This window comes from Tauraco erythrolophus, chromosome 2 (genome assembly GCF_009769465.1).
Source record: "Tauraco erythrolophus isolate bTauEry1 chromosome 2, bTauEry1.pri, whole genome shotgun sequence".
Classification (NCBI taxonomy): Eukaryota; Metazoa; Chordata; class Aves; order Musophagiformes; family Musophagidae; genus Tauraco; species Tauraco erythrolophus.
The window spans coordinates 31,431,332-31,455,227 of record NC_141466.1 but is presented as its reverse complement, the minus strand read 5'-3'; the positions used below and the strand labels follow the sequence as shown (position 1 = coordinate 31,455,227).

The following is a 23,896-nucleotide window of genomic DNA, read 5'->3' as shown; positions in this document are numbered from 1 at the left end:
AAAAGACAAGACTTGGGTATTTTTTTTCTGGATTATATCTGCAGAACAATTTCCCCAATACAATTAACTCTGCAGGCGCATAAATGCTTCTGTTGAAACAACAGGAGGAGGGAAGAAGTGGGAATGAGCAGCTGAGACTCTGTTTCTTTAAATAAAGTTTAAAGAGCATGTAGTGGGCTGCTGCTTTGAAAGTTGAATACTCATCAGCTTAAACTTTATATGTTTAATAATAGTTCCCTTATTTCATAAGCCTCACCCTGTAAGTTTGGGAAGGAAGATGGAATTCTTGTGGTTGTGTGGATATGATGCTTCTGACAAATGTTAATTGAAGACATTTGTTGCCATCTCTGCAATAGGGGTAGGGCTATTATTGTGTTGCCAGGCTGGCAGTGTAGTCCACTTGGGGAGAAAAGGCCCTACTGCTGCATGAATGAGGTGCTGTTTATTCTGTATGTCATACTAATCTACAGTATCATTCCAAACTTTGGAACCACTTTTGAAGTCACTATGGTTCTACGTCATATGAATTTACTGTTCATGTTCAGGACCAGGTCAACTTGCTGTTCAAGTGTAGCGCCTAAACATGCAATATCCTTTGTCAGCTGCAATTTACATTCCATATTGTTACCACTTTTTTAATAAGTATGGGAAGAATTCCATAATCAGCTTTAAAAGCAATTTTACATCCTAATTGCTTACCACTCTGTCTGAAAGTTTTCATGGCACATTTCATTTGAAATTATGTAAATGTGGTGATCTGTATTTATGGAAATAACATTGCATAGACATAGTCTTCTGATAATGTCTTCAAACTCTTCTAAAACAGAGTGTGTCTTTTTACTCTGTTATTTGGCAAAATACATAGTCCCACTACATTGCTATTTATGTATATTAACTACATCAGTCTTGAGCTGGGAAGCAAGATGAAGGAAATACAGATGCTATAATGCTCTGGATTTGGGGGAATAAGATTGATATAGCAGCATTAAAGAGGACTTGTTTTCTTCTCTTAGCTTTTTTTGTGGTGGGAATAATTTATATTTTTTTAATGATCCTGCTTAGAATTAAAATACAAACTTGTGAGTGTCTAACCTAAGGTCTTGGAAGTAATTTAAGCAATTGTTATATCCGTGACTCCCAAATTTTAATAGATAAAAGGTCTATGGGGAGAAAACATCTTCAATGGTTTTATTCATCTTCAACTTTTTTGACATCAGAAAGATCTCTGCAGCACTAAGTGTCTTTGTTACTTTTAGTCTTTATAGTATGATACTTAATCTTTCCTCATGTCAGTACTTTCTTATATTGCCTGCAAATAAGGTTTTGCTTTTTTGTTTTTAAATCCTTGATACCCTTCGTTTCAGTTTAACTTTAGAGAACTTCAGTGGCTTGTTTTATTTTTCTCTTTTCATTTGGAATAGTTTGCTCAGAGGTGAGCAAAATGGCAATCAGATATGTAAAGAATCCTGTGGGTTTTTCCTCTTTATCTTTGACTGAAGACAAGTGAGAGAATATCTTTTGATTGACAAACTTAAATGTAATGAGCCCGAAGTACTTTAATACAGCTACCGGAAATTTTGAGTGCGATTTTCCAGAAGTGTTACATATGCTTCCATTTGAGGCCAGTGATAATGAGATGCCATCCAGTAAATTCAGTAGCGGCAGTTAATAATTTCTTTTTCCTAATACATTATTTTTTGTTCTGCAGTTCTCAATCTATGAATAAACAGAAGTCAAATTAAGACCACATAGGTGCAGCAACTGCATATTTCTTTATTTTCTGTGAACTGGTCTTTTTACATATACCTAACTAATGAAAACAGCAGCCACCCACAATATAAGAAATAAATTTTTAGATGCATTTGTAATATAAAAATGCAAATAATAAGGATTTGAGTAAAAGTAGCTATATAATTTCTCATTGCTCATTACAGGTTTAGTGTATAGTCTCATTTTTGTGAGATGATATACCAAATATAAAGGGCTCGATATAGTTGAAAATGGTAAAATAATAATGCTAATCAATAACAATCCTCCCGTGAGATGGAAGAAGAAAGTAAGGTTAACAATACTCAGTGAGATTGCAGTGAACTATTGAAATACAGCTTTTTTGCACAGTGGTCTTAATTTAATACTGGTGATTTAAATCGCACCACACCACAATGTCAAAACGTCAGAGTAATTTTAAATACTTTATGAGAGTTTTAAATAAATGGATGTTAGAATGACTTATAAAACAATTATTCTGTCACTGTAGGAAGTAACCCAGAAGTTGCTGGAGGACTTGCATGTTTACCATGAAAATTATGTTTCAGTTCTGAGATGTCTTCATGTTTTCATATCTTCTCTTCCGAAGTATCCTTTGGGCAAGCAGGTGATGTACTGTTATTTAATTTTAGTGAAATATTTTTATTTGTTTGTTTCAAAGTATGACATCTGAATAAGTATTTATTCTCTCTTTATTGACTGTTCTGCTGCTTTGCCCTGTACTTCTTAAAATGGAGACAGATGCTTTCTTGCTATGGGCAGAGGACAATAGCATGTGATTTCTTTAGTGTCGTGGGTGATACTTTGTCAGTCAACAGGCAGGAGTTTCCAAGAGGAGGCAGATGCACAGATCAGCAAAAGAATCCACACACTGACTTTCCCACATCTGGGATTATCTCTATGCATTGCAGACAATGTATACTCTTCTACCACCTATTAGCTCGCTAGTCAAATTCGGATGAAGAGGCTGAGTTTTAGCAACCTTCTGTACAGAATAAAGTGATAGTAAGGGAACAGTGATAATTGCTCTTAATAGCCATATTGCTGTAACGTTGTTAAATCCACCTTCTCATGCTAAGCAATTTCTTCTGCCACTAGAAGAGCAGTATATTCTGTGCGTGTGCGCTGGTCTGTCAGTTCTCAGTGTATTCCGCATTGTTACTGCCATCTGTCCCTGACTACAAAATCAGCATGAACTGTCCCAGTATTTGAGAATTTAGCTGGGGCATTTGATTGGAGTTCCTCTCCGTTCTCTGCAGCTATCTTTGAATGTTAGTTGTTTGAAACCTGGTGCAGAACAACATACAGACTCCAGCAACACTAGGAGCTTAGTTCTGTAAGATACTAGACGCTCTCATGTCTTTTGCAATCATTCTGCATCTCTGGCAAACAAGCTCCAAAGGAATTACATATTGCTTTGAAAAACTTGTTTAAGAGTTCCACATTACTTCGTTTGTAAACCACTTATCCTTTCTTCACCTTCTGCATAACAGATTAGGGAGCTGCACTGTGCATGTTTGGAAAACCGAGTGTGGGAGACAGAGGAGTATGAGTCATCTCTTCAACTAGCAAGGTGATTTTTTTTTTTTTTTCCCCATTTTGTTTTAATACCACTGTACACGTGGAGAGTATCAGTCATCGGTTGTTCTGGAACTTAATGCTGAGGATATTACCTGTTCGCAGCTAGTGATAGGATTGTTTGCAAGTATAATTGACTGCTCTTTCCATTGTGTCTTTAAACCCTTTTCTGTGAAACTTAACCAGGTTCTAATAGCTCTTCTGCCTTGAGTAATTATGCTGACACCACTGAGGTTACTGTGTGTGAATGAGAACATCAGTTGAGTTTTATCTTTTCAAGTACAATTGTTAGATATTATCAACCAAATTATGAGTTTTAGTTGGCCTAAATTTTATTCGGTTGTGAAAATTAGAATCTGTTCCAAATGTGTAGCTGAGGCCTTTCTTATTTTTTTTTTTTTACTGCTTTCCCTCTGCCTTCTTTGTCAAACAGTTTGTACAAGGACCGAGTTAATTTTTTGGATTATTGTGAGCTTAGGACTTTAGGAGAGCCTACACTTCTGTTGTCTGTCAGTGCTTAAGATGGAGAGGTCATCTAAGACAATTTTCATAATAGAAAACCCTTCAATTGCAATGTTGCAGCTACAGACCTTTAGATGTGCTTTATCATGGCAAGTGGCTGTTTCCTGGTAGCAGCATTCAAATAATACATCGGTTCTGTCGCACAAGGAGCCGATGCAACACTGGTACCATAACTGTCTCTTCAAGAACCTCTGAGCTTGTGAGCTTTGGTGTGTCTGACAGTAAAATTGCATAAAAAAGTCATGTCAGTGGTGGGCGGAGGATAACTTTCTGGGCTCATATACACAAGGAAAGATACTCTTCAAACATATACACAAGGAAAGATACTCTTCAAACGGTACCTTTGCCATACTGAGTGATTCTTATGTGTTGCCTCTGTGCTATGTTCTTTTTACCCTCATCCCTTTCAAAGGATTACATGCTTGGTTTGTCATTTCTGAAGTCTTTCCTTCTTAATCCTTCTCTGACTCTCCTGAATCTTGACAGCACTCAATCACCGATCAACCCTTGCCCATAAATGTGCCATTTTGCTTTCCTGTACTCTCTGTTCTGTAACCTCTAATAACTCTTGGTTATTTTTTTCTCTCTTTTTCTCCTATGTTTAATTTCATTCTTCCACTCTGAATTCATCTGCCTCTTCTGCCTCAAAGTTGATGCTACCATCAGATTTTGGCTTGCTCCTCTGTTATTCTTATCTGTTCATCTACTGTTTTTGCTCTGGTCCTGGCTCCCACTATGGGAGCTGCTGATAAAAATGCAATGATCACGATCATTCCTTTCATAGAGAATTTTTTTTTTTTTTTTTTTTAAATCCAGGAATTCTGCCATTTTTCTAACAACGCCTTCAACACAATTCCTTCAAATACTGCGGATTCTAGCCATGATTGCCTGACTGTTATTTTTTCAGTTTTTAACTTTTTCTTTAACTCACTTTTCCATTTTACACATGCGTCTTTACACATACTTTCTTTTTCTGCATGGAATTTTGCTACTATCTTTAGAAGAAAATGATAAAATGTGATCTTTTCCCTTCTACTCACAATCTTCTTTTTTTCCCCTTTGCTCAGGTGTGGAAGTTCTCACTGTTCCTTAATATCTGTGCCTTCCCAGAGGCCACATTATCTGTTGATGTCCTTGTGTTCACCCTTTCCCATCCCTTATTCTTCTTTTCAGTGTTTTTATGGAGTCCATCTTTTTTTCCTTGTATTTAGAAAGTAAAAAATAGAGACGCTTTTGGTCAGCTTATTTCTCAGTCTTGTTGATTGTTTCTCTACTTCAGCGTTTCATTGGACTGGCTTTTATCTCTTCTGCTAAAAGTGCTCTCCTCAAAGTGTTTCAGGTGATCCAACTCTAGGAGTCTAGACAATAGTTATTCTTCTTTAATCTAGTTGTCTAGAGTCTAAAAAGTGTCATGGGGAGACAGGGAGAGTGTGTGAGCTTTAGGTCATGTTGGATTAGTGCAATCAGAAGAGAGATAAGATTAAGAGGTATTGGAGAGTGTCTCACTTGATTGATTATGGGGAGCTAACTGGCTGGGACCTCTGGTCTAGCTTTTGAGTGGCAAAACTTTGCGGGCTGTCTGACCTATTGTCTTCTGTCTAGATACTGTACACTGTTTTTGTCTGCTAATCATTGATGCCATTCATCACATACTGCTTATCACAACCCTGCCCTTCTGTGACTGCTGTCATTTTGTTGTTGACCAATCTCTGTTACCACTTCTTCAGATGATTCTCCACTTCAGCATTCAGAAGGGGTTTCTATGGACTTCATCCTAGCTTCCTTTCTTTCATAACTTGTCTCAGAATAATTGGAGACAGATTTATTTACTATCTTTGGATGATCTGAGATCTTCCTTTCTGCTTTAAGCCTGTCTCCTAACTGAATTAAAATCTTAACCCCACTGTCTAATACCTGCCATACTTTGCAATAGTCTCAAGCCCAAAAGGTGGAAAAGGATCCTTTACTGTTTCTTGATATGTGATAACCACCCTCTTGCCTGTTCTTTGGGCCGTGTAATCCCATTGCTGTCATAATTAAGTTTTCCTAGAACTTGCAGCTTCTTTTTGAATATTACTGAAAGAAATTTGTTCTTTCTCATTCACTGATCTTCAAATCTGGTTATTCTAAACCAGAATTCTAAACCCAGCCTCTTCTAAAAATTCTTCCTTAAATCTCTCTTAGTCCATGTTTAGGTAGCAGATCTGGAGACCCACTGCCTGACACACCGATTACCATAATTTCATTCTTTTGTCATGACAAAATGACAAAAATGATAAATACAGAAAACAGCAATTCAGCTTTTGTTAGAGAATCATTCTGAGTCACAGAGAGTGATGGATTTTGTGGGTATGTGAATACATACGAGTCTGATCTTTTTACCATTTTGTATACTGTTCTTGAGAATGGGTTATGAACCCTACCATACTTTTTTTTTTTAATCTGACTCACAGTTTCAAAAATTGTAACTCTGTATCTAGCAAGTGTTTTTGGGCAGAATATCAGGAAAGCTTTCATTGTCAGTTCTGCAGGAAAATGTGAAGGACTTCTATCCAAGTTGGTTTGTTTCTGTCTGTTAATGGCAGCAAGGAAAAAAAATTGACTTTACTGCAAGACTGAATGCTTGAAATCTTGGGGGTTTTCTCTTTTAAAAGGAGTTTTTCACATTATTTTAAAACTTTTTTTCAACTAAGAACGTTGAAAGCTGTTTCATCATTCTGCATTTCAACTTCAGCCAACAATTGTGTCTTTTAGGATGTTGAATAAGTCTGATTTGGTAACCATGCTTCAACAGTGTGTGGAAATTCTTGTGTCATCTTCTGGAAAGGAGTTTGATAAGACAGTAGGAAAGTTGAAGGAGTTCTTGACCCAGTTTCAGAAACTAGAAGGTGGGTGTGTACTATCATACATTCCATTACAGATTATATGAAATCTGTTTTAAAATCTGACCAGTGGGTATCATTTTCCCTGGTGATATCCTGTCATTGTATCAAACTGTCAAGATTTTTCAGGATTGTTTTTTAAATACGTGCACAAAATTAGGAAATGTTTATGTTCTTTATTCATATGTGGTTCATGCTTTTTATAATACAGAAGAGTGATGTAAGATGAGAAATTGGACAGATCAGCAAACATTTACTCACTAAATCTGTCATAGGTATATTTTGAGCATTTTACCAGATGTTTCATAGAATTTCTACGTTGGAAAAGACCTTAGAGATCATCCAGTCCAACCGTCCCTAATCTCCCATTAAACCATATGCCTAAGCAGTTCATCCACCCTTTTCTTAAACACATCCAGGGATGGGGACTCAACCACCTCCCAGGGCAGCCTATTCCAGTGGCTGACAAGCCTTTCAGAGAAGAAATTCTTTCTAACATCCAACCTGAACCTCCCCTGACTAAGCTTATACCCATTTCCTCTTGTCCTATGTTGAAATAATTAAAAAAAAAACAAACAACAAGTATTGAAAGATAAATAGGAGCAGACTTCCTTATGACGTAATATTTAATCCAAATGGATATAAAGTTCTTTCACCTGCACCTTCAGTTAAATTCATATAAGAGCTAGGACAGCAAGCGTCAGTTGTCAGGGCTCTGCTGACATGCTGTAACTTGTCAGGCCCATATATTTGATTGTTCATGGTAGGGGACGTGTTTGAAAGTTTAGTAAAGCGAATGAGTAGCAGCCTTCTGTCTTTCAAAGGCAGGTTAACAGTAACTGCTGTATTCCTTTTGAAATAGGAAAATGACATATTCCAGCATTCTTCTGGAATAGGAATTTCATTGCTTTCCCTGAACTCCGCAGAAGTGCTCCTCTATGAGTCTCTTTTCAAGATGAAGTGGTTACCATCTGGTCTCTTTTATGCGTCTTAAATTAAGTTCGTTGTCAGTGTGGTTGCTATCCAGCATTTGGACAAGTAAGCAATAAGCCACCAAACGCAGTCTAATATTAATTAAAGTAGTCATGTATCGCTCTTGGGTTAACTGAGCCTTGTGCAGAAGAATTGGCTCTTGCCTGTACCGTGTGGTTTTGAACAGCTGTAGTGATGGCAGGGCTGTGGTACAGGAAATGGGTGATCGCTTTGAAAAAACTATACGTGTCATTGAAGATACCAGCACTGAAGAATCTTAACTAGCATGGAAAACCTAAAAGTTCATCCAGTTCAGAAAAAAAAGAATTGAAGCAAAAGGCTTTTAAGTAGTTGGATTTTTACCTTGAGGGAATAAATAAAAAAAGAACAACTCTGAATTCAGAGACAAGCAGGACTATAAGACAAAAAAAGGCAGCATTTATTTTCACTTAGGATTTGAAGATGTTTTTAAAGCAGAGAAGGCCTAATGAATCCATGAATGATCTTAGTTTGTTTTCAAAGCGGATTTTAGCTATAATGAAAAAGTGAGAAGGGGGAGTTAGGATAAACTTTACATGAATAGGTTGCTGAGTTAGATGACTCTTTCCTGTATGTTTCTGTGATTGTGTTGATCTTTAGCAGGAGTTTTCAAAAGCCTGCCAAAAATGTTATGTACCCAAAACTCCCACAGAGCCCTTAGAGTGAAAGGATAGTCCAAATATTTTTTTTTTTTTAACAACAAAGTCCCTCTTCCTGACTGCCTAATGAACTGGAAAAAAATTAAAACATGAAGCTTGAGGAAACAAAATAATCCTCATGTTCATTCTATTCTGAGCTGAAAGATTTGATACAAAACATCTCAAAATATATCAGTGTGGTAGTGGAGAGAGGAAGTTTTCTGTTTTGAAGTCTTCAACACAAATACCAATGTCCACAGGGCATTGGAAAGTACCAACTCGTTCTGTGTATGTCACCAGAAAGCTTTTATATATCACAATTGTCACTGCTGATTGGAGCTTTACCTGTGATCTGTAGGTGGAATCTCCATCTTACTACCATCTTCATAAGTAAGGCAAAAAATCTAGTTACCTTTTGTTTTGATTTTGATTATCACTCATCCTGACATTGATTGTGCTTTGGGAGTTTTTGCTTTCTTTTTACCTAAAAATTACTAATTGTTAGTGCAATTGATCAACAAACTACATGGCTATGAAAATAAAATTTTGTTGTAAATTAAGATGAAACTGGGACAATGAAATACCTTAGCATGCTTTTGGTTTGCTGTTCTGGTTGCTGTTTCTGTGTGAAGTAGGGAGAACTCATATTAGTATTTAGTACTAATCTGTCCAACTTAAAAACATTGAGAGTATGACCTAGGATGACATAAGCAGAATTCAAGTCATGTGCAGGGCTTGTGCTGGATCTTTGCTCAAGGCTGAATTGCTTCAGTTACTTAATTACTGTAGGTTATGCTGCACTGCAGACTCTTTTTTTAACAACCTTTTACGAGGTGCAAGGCTCAAAAGCTGCCTGTGTTTGGGTCTGTGTGAACAAGTCACTGAACATTTCTCAGATTGCTTGGGTTAGGGGGTTTGTATAGGAAGCAGAAAAGTTTACCCCACATATCAAACATCAGTTTTGTTCTAGTAGCAGAAGCTTTCCAAGAACAAGATGTGTCCATATCGTCACAAAAGGAGCTCCGGAAGAAGACAGACCTTTATCATCTTCAGAAGGTTAGGCCTGCATAGGCTATGCTGACTAGTTCCTTCACTGAGTCTTTTAAGATGTAATTGTCCATGGTTAGTTCTTCCCAGCTTGCTGGAGCTCTGATTAAAGGTTGTGTGTATAAGAAACTTCTCTTAAAAATGAATTAATAAGTACCAACTATGTATGTCAGGCCCACCAGACGCGTAGAAATCTATAGAAAATATCTGTCATAAACTAGGATTTTAAAATGCAAGTTAGGGGGTTTCTTCTTATTTAACTTGTAAATTACACTTTCTACCTAACACATATTTCTTTGAATTTCCTGAACTCCTACCAGTTTGAGAACTGAATAGACTGGCCTAAATAAAAATAACTGTATGATCACACTTTCAGACATCATCAGTGAAGACATGCCAGCAAAAATTAATTATACATGTTAAACATATAGATTGTGTTCTCCAGAGAATAACTACCTCCCATGTAGTTTTATGCACCGATTTTTTTTAAAGACTTTGTTGGAGTTGAAGGAATCAAGGCGGTCTAAGAAACTGACAAAGTTTGAAACGCTTCGTTTTGAAGTTGTTGACTATATAGACAGTCTTGTAAGGTGAGCTTTCCTGTTTTATATTCCTGCATTAGTTTACACCAATAAGTTGCAACAGAAATTTTGCTAACGTGTTAATCTTGTCAGAATTGTGTCTTGGTCCCGGTAGTATGAAGCACACTTTTTCTTCTTCCTATTCTTTCCTTGAGGGCTCTAAAAATAATATTTTTTTTAAAAAAAATCTATTTTCCATAGATTAGTAGAAGTAAATGGAACATGGATTGACCAGCTTATTTTGGCTGCAGAAAAAAGTTGAGGGAGCAATGGGTATATGTGGTAAAATAATGTCAAGTGTTTTTACCCTAATCTTTGCTGATCTGTTCTACTTATGAAACAGTATAGATGTCAAGTGTGATATCCTGTCCGTTTTGGAAACTGTTTTTTGGTGAGCAAGGCATAGCAGACAGGGTTTTGGAGGCAGCTCTGTAGCAGAAAATGTGAAAGGCTTGGGGTGAGGGAAGAGATGAAGTGTTCAAGGCCAGGTTAGATGAGGCTTTGGGCAACCTCGTGTAGTGGAGGATTTCGCTGCCCATGGCAGGGGGGTTGGAACTAGATGATCTTTAAGGTCCCTTCCAACCCAAACCATTCTATGAAGGCACTTGTTAATTATAGAGCCTTGCGGAGGGGTAGGCAAAGAAGCTAACAGAAGTACGACTGTGCCAAGAAAAGAGCTTCAAATATGAAGACAAAGATGAGCAGAGACTCATCAGGAGGCCTCGAGATGGATAGGCAAGATCTGTGAAGTAGAGTACTTGACTGGTGCTAGGATTTCAGATGCTGCCCCTATTTTTGAGTTTGTCAATGGCCCAGCTACAGTCCTACACTAAATCCATTGATGTAGAGTTGATCGTAACTGACTTCCCTGCTTAAAAGTTAATTTCAGTGCTGTTCATTTTGTTTTTTCAGATATTTGTCAGTACTAGTTGGGAAATATACATTCTTGTAGTTTCTGATTGCAGTAGACTTCTGTTGTTTCCCTTAAGATAAAGCTTGTATCTCTCTCCTTCCCTCATACCTCGTGTTGCTTTTTCAGAAATTACCTTGTTCCTGCAGACCACAAGACTCTGCACGAGATACTGTATTTCAACACAGCCAGTGTTCTCCGTGCGCACTTGAATGCTGCCCCGAGGATTGCACTTCATACAGCTTTAAATAACCCATACTGCTACCTGAAGGTAAGAAACAAGTGGTGGTGCTGGAGTAGTTTCTGAAGGCCACACATGAAGACGATGTGTAAGGCTTAGTTTTGCTGTTTCATGAAGCTTGGCACTCATTCAGCTGTTTTGCAGATAACCAGCAAGTTAGTGTTGATAAACAGCTGGGGACTTTGCAAAGAGCTATGGAATTTGTCTGGCTGAAATAAAGCAGCTAGTTATGGAAAGAAGTCCATATAGGGAATCCGTTTTCCAGAGCCCATTCTAGTCCCGATCTTTTCTTTCTCCTGTAGATGAAGCATAAAAGTCATTTTGTCCGCCATTACAAATGGGATGACTGTCCCCGGGGGAAAAAATACAGTGTCTGTGGCTCTTTCCAGAGACGTTCTTTACAGGGCTGGTGCTTAGTCCTCACTGTGTAGACTTGCTGTAAGGGGAAGGCTCTGTTCAGGTGGAGTGATGACATTAACAACAGCTTAAATACAGCATATTTAAGAGTCCTTTGGTTCTCTTTTTACATTTATTTTAATGTCTGTTGTGTATTGACATCCTGTCTTTTCCAAGTCTAAGAAAAGGATTGTAATTGATTCTATGAGTTAACCCTGCCCTTTTCTAGAAAAGAAAAGCAGCCCCTATTCCACCTCTTTCATAAATGAAATTCACAGGATGACCGAAAGAAAGGAATAGAGCAGGATGTGGAAAAGGAGTGAACATACATTTCTTTTTGTCCTTGATTATAGATGCTACTTAGACTTATCCTCTTGCCCTAACATTTCCCTTAAAAATATGGTTACAGTTTTGATGAAAACACTGTTTGTAGCTGTATCTGAGTGATTATATGCTACTTGAGTCAAAGCCAAAGCTTACCAGGAACCACACTTGATAAAGATCAGTCTTTGAAATCTACAACCCGATTTGTACTGGGTTTGTTTGCACTGTGCCTCTGTTGGAATGAGGGTTGTCAGTTTTGCTGTGTGCAGGAGTTATTTCTAAAACCACATAAAGAGCTTATTTGTGCAAACAGTAGTTAACGAGGGCGCTACTTGCCCTAAGATGCCGTAATAGAGACCTAATATGGGCCTCAGTAATCTATACGTATTTTTAGAAAACCTGTAAAAACATAGATTAGGAGAGCTAGCAAAATCCAGCTGCTGATGCATTTAATAAATATTCTCTTTGATGAGTTGGCAAGATTTAAAGCCCTCTGTCATCCTGCACTTTGTTCTTTGACATACTTGAATGTATTTCAGATGGTTTCTGAGTAGATTGTGAAGGTTTGGCATAGTTTCTAACAGCAGCATTATTGGCTGAGTACCTTGCTTAGCATTTTATTTTTTTCTTATTTGTATCCATGACTTCTGCATGGCTTGTACTTTCCTGGGCCATGACCAGAGCAAAGTTCTCTAGAGCTGTTTCTTCCAGAAAGCTAGGCCGGAAAAGGATCAGCCTCAGTGTAGTACCAGCAAATGATTAATATGTGATGCATTTCTTACAAGACTGTAGTCCAGTTATTTATTTAGCAAAACGTGAACGAAGGATCATACTTACCATGGAACACCCACACACAAAACAGGTGTAATTTTGTTTTCACTGATCCCTTGAAAATTCAACAAGTTGTAACTTGGAATACCAGAAAGGCACTGCTTAGTATTGTGTCAGCACAGGGAAATCTGATCTTGGATCTTCCTGGGGTTTAGATGGTCGTGCAAGTTTTGTTCTTGACCTTGGGTAAGAAGGGCGATTTTTCACATTGATCTCAAGGAATGAGCCCTATTACCCATGAAGATACTTTGATTCCTCTGAAACGAAAATCCTCAAGTTGCAATTCAGCTCCCGTGTCAGGGAAAGGAGATAACTAGCATTTGGTCCTTGGGAAAGGTAGTAGTGTTGATTCCAGAGCACGGTAGGAGTCTGTCCTCTGTCTAGCCTCTGAGGGCAGGGTGAAGCAAGAGAAACCCCTCATCAGCAGTGCTCTGGGTTGTTCACACTCCCATGCTCCCCTGTCTCTGAACCAGCACCTCTCTGCTGTACCGGTGGTTTCATGACTGGCTGCTCATTCTAGGGCAGCTTCCTGCTTGTCAGTCTAGCTGTTTCCTCTGGAGAACAACGCGTATGCTGCTGCCTCAGGAAGCTGAGGTTTCCCTGCACGCGGCCGCAGCTCCCTCTCACTATGCTTGGGAGTGAAGACTTGGCCTAGTTATCACAAGTGAGGCTGAATTCTTTCAGGTGCTGGCAGAGACCCTGCAGTGCCAATCAGTAATATCTTTCCTGGATCATTCTTGGCACTTGCGTGTAGATACTAATTTCTACAGATGAACCTGTTCCAGGAGAGTGCAGTTGCTCTATCTAGAAGTTGCGTCCTCTCTTAGTTGTGGTAACTGTTCCGGCCTTAAAGATTAGAAGATCAATGTGAAGTGCCCAGCGATGCCAGAGTTGACACTTGGGTAGGAAGTCACGGAGTTAGGTGAAGTAGCAGAGGGGAGAAGAGGAAGGCGTAGGGATCTCTCCCCAGGCAGTGGTGAGCCACTGGATCAGCCATGTGGTATAACTTCACCTGTGCCAGTTAGTAACACAGTAGTATTACAGTACACTCCTGAATTATAGTCTGGTAAATTAATGTCTGGATTGTAACGTTTTGAGAATTTAGCCATGTTACTCTCAATTTATCTGGAGACCATCTGGACTGAATTGACAGACATAATAATTTAGTGTCTGCAGCTTTTGTGTTCCTTGCACTGAAAAAACAAACTTGAAAATTGTTAAGCTTTCTGGAAATTGTGAAATGTCTCTTAAGTGCTAGAGTCCAAACTGAATCTGAGTCTCAAAACTTACAGGGATTGAGATCTATGAAAGGTAAGCTAGAGGTTCTTGAGCAAAGTTACATTCTTTGCCCAAACTTCTTTCCTATCTTGAAAAGCATTTATTTATGAAGGTATTCTTGCTAGGGCTTTAGAGACTTCCCAAAAGTAACTTGCATATTTTACTAGCATATAAAAGTGTTTTAAGAAAAATTGCTGTGAACTGAAAGGAATGATCAATGGTTGTTTTCATGTTAAGAGAGCTGGCTTCTCAGAGTGCATGAAACTGAAAACTGGAAAAAAAAAAATCACGAACTGATCTGAAATGTTATAAATTTCTGCAGCTCTACAGAGACTTTTGCTTCTGGCTCAAGTGCCTTTTTTTCTTCTCAAGTAAATGGTTCAGTGCTGATGACCTGAATTTCCTGACATATAGAACAGTTTGTGAGAAATCAGACTTTTGCCTTTATAGGTACCGAGTTTCAAGCCAGAGAGAAGCGATTGTTACATTTCAAAGATAAAACTCTGAGATGAGAGAAGCTATTTTGCTTTTTAGTACATCTGATAGATATACTAAGACATCCTCTTTCTTTTTGACGGAGTGGCGAGGAAGGGACGCTTTTTTATTTTTCTACATAGGACAGTCTGAGGCAAATCATGACTAGTTTATTTTCCTGACTCCATAGAACAGAGTATTTCTCTCTGATATATAAATAGAACTAGCAAAAGAATTGAGGAAAAGCCTAATTGGATAATCACTCATTAGAGTAGAGACTGCAAAGCATACAAAATTGTAGAAGAAACAGCAGGAGTGAAGTAGCTGGGTGGTTTTTGGGTTTTTTTGTTTGTTTTTTTTTTAATGGTGTGTCATCTTATTTTCCTCTTTTTTTTCCCTTTGTACCATCAACTCGCCATTAAGCACACAAATAGTAAACATTTGGTTAAAATACCTACCATGTGAATTTCCTGAAATAATGTTATATCTAGCCCTTAAAATCGTTCAAGATTAAAAACTGATCAAAGTTACCGCCTTCATTTTTTTTTCATCAGAATCAAGCTTTGAAACCTGATGGAGGAAGCATTTCTAATAAAGCCCCTGACATATGCATAGTGTATAAGCTTCATCTGGAGTGTGGCAGATTGATCAATCTCGTCGATTGGTTAGAGGTATGTGACAACGCAAACAGTGCCCTTACCTGCGCTCAGTATTCCAATTTATTGTTTTGCTGCATGTCTGCTTTTCCGTGGTACCCCTTTTGACGGCTTAAATCACTGCGTACCTCAGTCCCTCCTGTCTCACAGTAGGTCCAGTCGCCAGCCCACAGTCTTCCTCTGACTACTGTGAATCATTGATTTCCAGCATTTTTACTCTGTGACAAAATGCTTCTGCTTCTGTTTTATACTTGGCACAGATTGGATTTTATGCTTCACAAAGTTACCTTTCTTTTCCCTTTTAAGTATTCTGTGATGCTTTATGGAAACAGGCAAGTGCTGCTGCTTGGCAAGTGTGAAGCTCTTGGAGAGAATGCTTGGGCTAGGGAAGAGCTTCTAGCCTGATGCCTTGTCTCATACTGTGACGAAAACCAGAGAGAGCGTAACAAGAGAACATACATTAATATGATACCTTCTCCAAATACTCCCTAGCTAACAATCATGTTGTAGCTCTGAAATTTCCTGACCTGGAATGGTTTTCGCTGTATTTCCTAAGCCTACCTGGATTAGTTACCAATGTAACTTTTTAGCAACCACAGCATCCTTGGGAAAGAAATTCTGTAGCTTAACTACATGCAGTGCAGAGGACACTCCTTCTACTTGTTCTGTGTTGCCACTGCCTTGTTGATGTGTTGGAAATAAAAGCAGACACAAGATTCCTACCCAGCCTATTGCTGTCTCTCGATTTTTATAGATTTCTTCAGAACCAACTTGCCTCCTTAATTTTTCCAGAATGTTTAAGCAGCCTTGCTTTGAGAATGTTTTTCAGTTCCATGTTTTTTCTGAGAATGGGTTGGGGACCAGAACTGTATTGGGATTTAAAATGCACGCATGCGAGTTCACAGTGATGTTTCAGTATGTATTCCTACCATGGTAATATGTAACCTTGCTTGCTCTTTTGATTGCTGCTGAACTGACATTCTCATGGAGTTATCATTCCAAGATCTCTTTCCTCCTGAGTGATAGTCATCAGCTCAAAGCTCATTATTCTATATGCACCTCTGTCTGTCTATGAAAGGTGTTAAATTTGCTTTTCCCTTTCTAGGCTTTCTCAACTGTGGTGACAGCAGCTGAGGGACCACATGCAGATGCAGCTTCCTCAGACCAGGTGGATGATATTATCCAGTATCCTTTCATATTTCTCTCAAGCTTAACATTTAAATGCTTACAGGATTAATGAACCAGGATTTTTAAAATACAGCTTCATGTGCATTGATAACTAATTCCAGAAAAATAAGACAACTAGTTTAAACAGCCTTCATGTACTGAAAATGTCGCAGAAATAGATCAGCTGAAATAGGTGGCCTGGGGGTGGCAAAGTAAGAGAGCAGCTTTTGTCCATAGGAGCTGCTTGGGTATGAAACAGAACCAACAGTCCGTGAAACAAGCTGAAGCTATTTTACTCAGCTAAATCATCTGAGAGTTGGTAAAGCTGCTGTATAGGGTGAGAGCATTACTGGGGAACAGATGACAGGATAGCTATGACCTAGACAGCAAATGGAGAAAGAGAGACAGTAGCTTATTATGAGGAAGATGGATGCATTAGCAGAGGAGATTTTTACAAAAGTAATGTCTCTGTAGAAGCCACAGGTTATAGTACCTTTAAGTTGAGAATTTTAGTTCCCACAGAATATCCATTCTGCTTCTCACTTTGTCCTGATTCTTAAGTGAGGTCTGCAAACGTTTAAACCATTAGCATTAGAACGAAACTCATGGCTACAACAATAGTGCTGCCACAAACAGAGAAGAGGTGAGGAATATTTATATGCTCTAATACTACACCTAGCTTTCCTTTAACGTAAGGCCTTTCCTTTTTTACAAGCTCCACTGGTAATTAACAGAAAACTGAATTCTCTCTTTAACTCAAGGATAGATAGCTGTGTGTCAAGAACCCAGCAAGAAAGGTACAGTGACTAGTGAGTAAAGAAAAGGTGGTGCTGTCTTATGAAACCTCAAAAAAAATATAGTATCTTCCCATTTTCTTGTTAAGGGCCATAAAAGTGTAAATTCTTTTTTTCTGAAAGACCACAAAATCAGTATCTTTGTAGGTTTTAAGCTTTTCTTACCAGTGGGGAAATGAACTCTTCCTTCATTGCCACTTTGTATGCATGTAGCAAAAGAAATACCGATTAGATTAGACTGAAGATGCATGCTGCTGTAGGTGAATCATGCTCTGCCCTTATTTCCAACAATTTTAGCATGCAATGTGTTTTGTGTAATATCTGTCCTTGCCGTGACTTAGAAATCTTTCCCTCCTGGAGGGAACAGTGTCTCCATCAATAAAGTGTCCTAAAAGCATACTCAATTTCCTTTACTGAAACATCCAGTGCTCGCTTTATTCGAGCTGTTTCTGAACTGGAACTCTTAGGCTTCATAAAGCCCAGCAAGCAGAAAACTGACCACGTGGCAAGGTTGACATGGGGAGGCTGTTAATGTGCCACTGAGATCTTAATAAACGTGTTCTTTGTCATGTTGTGCAATGGCTGTGTTCCCACTAAACGAGTCCTCGCTGACTTTGCATATTGAGTCAAAATCAACCGTGACGGAATGCTGTGAGATCCGTTTCGAGTGCCTGGACAGACTTGAGTAGCAATGTTGGTTTCCAATACTCAGTCTCCCAGTGTATCACACTGCTCTATCAATGCTCAAGTTCCAAATACGGTATTCACTGTGCCAGTTCTAATCTTCTCTGACATGTGATATTTAACGCTGCAGTGATATAATTCAGGCGAGCAAGCCAGAAGGACAACACTGGCTGTGTAAGCAGCAGAAGTGATGAACCAGTGTCATTAACTAACTTGCTTATAAGCCGATAGGATTTGAGTCATCATTGTAATATGCCTTCCAGATCCTTGAACTGCAGATTTAAAAATAAATAAAACCAGGATGCTAAAAAAGACAATAAGCTTCCACGTTTGGCCTCTGCTGCATATTCCTCAAAACAAAACTGGTCATAACTCCCTGAAAACTCCTTCATAAGGAAAAGAATGGGAGAAAATAATTTTGAAGATAGAAATTTTTGCTCTTTGAGAACAGCAAAAGCAAACTGTTTACATCACTCCCTTTTTCTAGTGAAGTTGATTAGTACTAGCTGACCCTTGCTGTCAGGGGAACCTGTGTCAGCATAGACTAAATGTGAACGTGGCACTCGTGCACATTGGAGGAAGGCAGTAAAATCCACACCTAAAGTACACACTGTAACTTTTCTCTTTGCTGAGGATTTGCACTGTACACAAGCAAAGGAAACAGCTGTGTGAAAATAACAACTATTGGCTGAGCATGTTAAAGCCTAAGTACAGGTTACCCATTCTCTACCATCTGTACAATCTGGACTGGACTGGCTCACAGCTGCTTGTGATTTAGTCAGGATAGACCAAAGAGCTGCTAGTCTCTGCCTAAAGTCAGTCCCAGACCAGTGCCTGATACTGTAACAAAAGCCACAAATAAAGTGCTGTGCCAAAGCACAGGAAAAACACGGTCATTGCTGGAGTTCTGGTCACTGAGGAAGTGGAGGTTAAGAAAAACCTACACTTGATTCCAGGTATCAGAGGACTATGGCTATGTCCTAATCAGCCCAGTCTTTTTTCTTTGGCACTGAAAAGCTACGCTGCAGATCTTACTTCATTAAGCTTCAGCTTCCCTCAGACTCTGGGGAAGCAAATGTGTTTACGCTGATGTCAGTGTCCCATGTTTTCCAACCATGGAAAAACTGTAGAAAGCAAAGGGGAAAAGTGGTGTTTCTCTTCAGAACAGCATGCCTCTCTGCCATATATGAATAAACCGTCCCGAGGGCTGCGACACGTTCATTTCAGCAGTGTGGGTGGAGACTCTGGGTCAGTCTTATCACCTAGGAAAAGGGCTGCCCTTAGAGAAAAGCATTTAGACTTTGCCCCTCCTAGCCTGCTTAGAAGTTGAAAGGTGACTACATAGTTTATTGGAAAAGACTGTATTTACCTCCAAAAAACCTCCCCAGACTTCCTCGGTGGACTGAGAGAGGATTATGGACTTCACTTTCCTTCTCTTTGAGGGAGGCATTGAAGTGCTGCTGCTCTTGGTGCACGTGGTCCAAGAATCCCGATGTTCCCGCACTTGAAAGGACTGAAAACAATGGCCCGGAGCACTGAAGACTGAATCACTTGCATAAATCAGATCTGGGGGGAGGGAAGTCCCCAGGTATTACAAGAACCTGTAACTTACCAGGCTGTTTACCCAGGAACATACACAGGATCGGTGAGGCTTGTTTTAAATGCCCTCAGAGAGGGCAGGAGTCATGTATTTTTCAACTGCTGTAATTGCAGAGACACAGTCACACTTCCTGCTGTAGGTACGGGAGGGCCCGGTTCTAAATGTTGCCAGGCAAATTAAGAGGCTGAGGAGGACAAGTAGTTTATCAGCCTTTGTACCGCCTAAACGTCCAACCTGGAAAACGGAATGATGAAAACTCACGAGCAAAATTCTTAGGATCTCAGTGGAGCAGTTGCAAAAGTTCCTCTCTCCCACCACCCAAGACACGAGGGTAAACAAACCAAACTGTTCTTCACTCCAGAGTCCAAGCAACAGGACCTGTATCGCAGTAGTCTTTATATACAAGGATTTCAAGCAGCAGAGAGGAAAGTGAGAAATTTCAGTAGGAGGGGAGAGCTGATAGCCCTCCTCTCTACGGAACCTCGCCTATTTATCTTGCAGATAGCTTGACAAATGGAAGGGAGCTGCAAAACAACCAAATGTCTCACTTGTGAGGAGAGCCGCTCAGCTGTCCTCAGCCACCTGCCTGCAGCCTCCCCTAACCTCACCCAACCCAAATGGCTGCAAGACCCTCTTTGTTTCTGAACTACTATAGTCTTCTGTCAAAAGACAGTAAAAATATTCATACTGTTAGTATTTCATCTGGGCATTTTATGTCTGTCTCTTTTCCTCCTGTTTCCAAGATGTTAGAGACTGACATACTCTAGCAGCAATATCACTACTGCTTAAACATCAGTGCAGAAGCTGTCCGAGCAAACGAGAAAGTCGTAAGCTCTAGGGGCTGATGAGCCCACACCATCTAACTCTCACACCTTTGGAGGGTAGAATATTTGGAAATAAAGAGAAGCAAGCCTCAACAGTGTGTGGCTTTTAACCCCCAAATGTGCAAGCAACATGACATTACAACAGAAAATTTAATAGTTAATGGCTGTTTATTTCCTTTAACAACATAAATTTTGAAGCTTAAAGTCACATGTTTGCTGTGCTATACACAGTTCTTCAGGATCAAATCTTTAAATCAGTAAGTATCTGGCACTTCAGACTGAAAGATATATAGAGGGGAAACACAGTCTTGACTAAGATTATGTAGGAAGCACTGTAATTTCATTTTCTTCAGTGAGGAGGGCAGGAAGGTTGGACAGTTAAAAACACAAACTAACCCAAACTAGTCATAAATTTCTTTCTCTTCAGAGGCTGGACTTTGTAGTCAGCCCTGGCTGCCTGGAAAGAACATAATGCTGCTAAATTCTGAACCAACATCAGTAACAGCAGAGATACTACAGCTGTGAAAAAGCACCTTGTGCTTTTCCTCTTTTAATGAAATTCCAGTGCTAGGGGTCCAATACCACCAGGCTTTCTGTTTGCAGATACTCTGGCTATATAGTATGAATTTTACATTTGGCTCCTCTCATACAATTTTTTTTTACTATTTTGTCGTAAATACTCCAAACTCACTCTCACATACCTTAGCTGAAATACACACAGAGAAGACTTCAACTGCAAATACAGATGTGATTTTTAAATGTTAGTTTCTACAACTGACTACGCAGTAATAACGAGTTCTGCAGATACCGCAGGAAACCACCTCTGTCTGCAATCTTCCTTAAAAGCAAAGAGGACAAAAAAAAAAAATAGCACCAATGTTTGTATTGCGATACTAGCTCTGAAACCCTAACAAGGTAAAGCCTCACCTCCGAACTGGTAACTCTGTTGTATTCTGCAGTAGCCACATCTTTCACCAAAACTACTGCCAAAAATCAGGCCTGAAAGTAAGTTAACTCTTGTTTGACCATTTTTCTCTACTGTTACAAATGCTGTTCTTTGACACTGCTTTACACTACTGCACTACTGGTTTCAAACACAAACTTGATTTTTTTTTTAATCTTGGAGCCTACAACAGCAGTAAAATATAATAAGCCAGGTGCCTGTAAAAGCCAAACATTCATCCTCAGTTTTCTTCTCGGAGAATGGCTTCTGATACAAAGGTCACGAGCACTGGTTCCCAATAAGAGCATAAACTCTTAATACTTTACCAGCCTCGTTTTTTTCCTCCCCGCTGTGGAATCGGAGCTAAATCCTTCCCAATTCTCATCTCGGGAACGGAGACAGTTTTCACAAAACACAGTTTCTAACCAGAATCGGCTAATGGTCTTGCTGTTCAAGAGTACACAGGTAGGTCTCAAGCATGAGCACACAAGATTACTTGAATCTCTCTCCTTTTCAACCCTGAAAAATGCTGAATAATCTTATGGTTATACACTTCCACATCTAGACACAAAACCCAACACACAGTCAGGACGTACGTGCGGCTTTTTAAGTACACAGCAACTGAGATCTGCTTGCAAAGAATTTACACATGGCTGCCTTAAAAGCAGGTGAACCAAGGGCTTTGGTCTCACTCTGTGAAGTTGCAATTAACTGTCCCCAGCTTGCTTTGCTTTTGGATAGACTGCAGTTACAGACAAATTGCAAAAATATTCTAAACGTGGCCACCACAAAACGTAGTGCCAAGAATTCAGTAATTATTGAATCTTACCCATTTCTACTTGACTCAAAAGCCTTTGAAAAGGCTCTCCAAAGCAAGTTTGTTTTTAAGCACCAGCCTGCTCCTCAAAGCACCCCAATTTTTTCAATGGTAATTGAGCAGCTAACCATTTTCCTGCTAAAGAATAAGTCACTTGTTAGAACAAGCCTTTCACGTGAAATTTATCACATCAATACTGGCACCGAGACTCGGAAAAGGAGCCAGTTTAAAGTCCAAGGCAGAACACGCAGCAGGTTAAAAAATGAAAAATTTCAAAGATTGCAACCTTGTTTTCAAAACGGGCATAAATTAAGCATACCACAGCTGTGATGCATAAGCACTCACGGTGGCATTATATTTAATCTGCCAGAAGACTGCTTATTATGCATTAATTTGGAGCAGCACAGGAGTGGCTGGGTGCTAACATGGCGTCACTTCTTGTTTATAATAACTCTTAATCTCCCAAAGGAAAAGATAAGGCGAGACACAGAGATGATCACAATGGCTGGTATCTTAATTCTACTCTTATCTCAAACTTATCAGTTAGGCATACACACATTTCTATCAAGTCAGAACAGGGATCTTCTAGAACACAGGAGATGTATCAGAATGCTGGAATTTGGGTAGTGGTCCACCCGCAAGCAGTGGCTTTTCCACCGTGGGCAACTTAATAAAAGGAGGTCAAAAATCAAGGAGCAGGAGGGAGAGGGACTGAGAACCCCGAGGCAGACAACAGAAATTACAGCCCTTGATAAGTTTTATCTTCAGTAACAGAAGACCCAAGAGGGAAGTCTAGCAGAGATTTCCTATTTCTGAGATTCTGAAATTGAAGTATAAAGACTCCAAATATTTAGGTAAGGTAAGATAGGTTTCAGGAAAGTGAGGAGAAAATACTCTGACACTGTGGCCATGTGCCTAATTCTGAAAGTGTAATCTCACTAATAAGTGAACAAAAGTTCACTAAGAACTCATCTGACATCATAAGCACCAGCATGAGCCAATTAATGTATCTATCAGCTACAGTTTCAATTACATTTCAACTAAAACTCTTCCCGTTAATCTGAAATGGTACAAAGATCTACCACACGACAGACTGCCACTTAACCAGAAGCTGATCGTGTTGCAGAAGACGACAGTTTACAATCAAAGGATTACTTTGAAACTGCTTTAAAGTCCCCAAACAGATAGCCCGAGTCATTTGGTAAGCAGTACTTCTACCCGGCAGCACGCAGATCTGGACTTGCCACGTAGTTAGTACCTTTTCAATAATTCCCACCGAGACTCAGAATTGCCCAGAGCAGCAGCCAGCACTGACACAGCAGTCTGGAAACAGCTGAACGAATCCAACAACAAACCCCTCGACCCTGAACACAAAGATTACACACCTTTAGCTCCTCCAATACCTACATAGTTCCAGCTTGTTCTATCTTATGAACAGATTTCCTTTGATGTGTCACTTAAATCGAAGGAAGACGGGCACAGCTGCTCTGAGTCAGCTGCAGCAGGTTAAATCAACAGTTTCTTGTCAGTTCTCTAACAAACATGCTTCCACAACAGGAAACAACACAGCCAATCTAAGAGAGGTTTCTTCACCTCTGAAGAATTACCTGAGATTTTTCATCCATCTCCTTTCTCCTGATCTACAACTGTGACCCACCCACTACTGCTAGTAAATAAAGTTTTCATTTAAACACTCAGATTTAAGTTTATTCATACACAGCAAAAGTTCCACCTGCATATTAAAAACAAACAGATTAGAAGTAAATGTTTTATTCTTCCAACTAAATTCCAGTACTACAAGGGCAGTAAAACAATGATACACTGAAAAATTGCAGCAATAAACATTTGTTAAAGACTGAGAGAATAAATAAAAACTACAAAAATGAGAAATCATATAAACCCATTCTTAACCCCCAAAAAAGTCATGGAAT

The 23,896-nt window shown here is 39.3% G+C and overlaps 1 protein-coding gene across 8 annotated transcripts in view; it reads left to right on the top strand.

Moving 5' to 3' along the window:
• ORC3 (origin recognition complex subunit 3) overlaps positions 1-17,666 on the top strand; it is a 38,373-nt gene extending 20,707 nt beyond the window's left edge. For 2 of the 8 annotated variants that reach the window (XM_086631297.1, XM_086631295.1), the window contains 9 exons: positions 2,258-2,374; positions 3,261-3,340; positions 6,622-6,755; positions 9,375-9,454; positions 9,938-10,035; positions 11,066-11,207; positions 15,035-15,151; positions 16,242-16,321; positions 17,524-17,666. In XM_086631297.1, coding sequence (XP_086487423.1) covers positions 2,258-2,374; positions 3,261-3,340; positions 6,622-6,755; positions 9,375-9,454; positions 9,938-10,035; positions 11,066-11,207; positions 15,035-15,151; positions 16,242-16,321; positions 17,524-17,629 — 954 coding nt within the window. In that variant the 3' untranslated portion in view covers positions 17,630-17,666. Of the gene's footprint in view, positions 1-2,257; positions 2,375-3,260; positions 3,341-6,621; positions 6,756-9,368; positions 9,455-9,821; positions 10,036-11,065; positions 11,208-15,034; positions 15,152-16,241; positions 16,322-17,523 lie in introns of those variants that run through there. The other 6 variants (XM_086631296.1, XM_086631294.1, XM_086631293.1 and 3 more) reach the window with 4 other exon arrangements.
• The last annotated feature ends 6,230 nt before the right edge of the window (positions 17,667-23,896 follow it).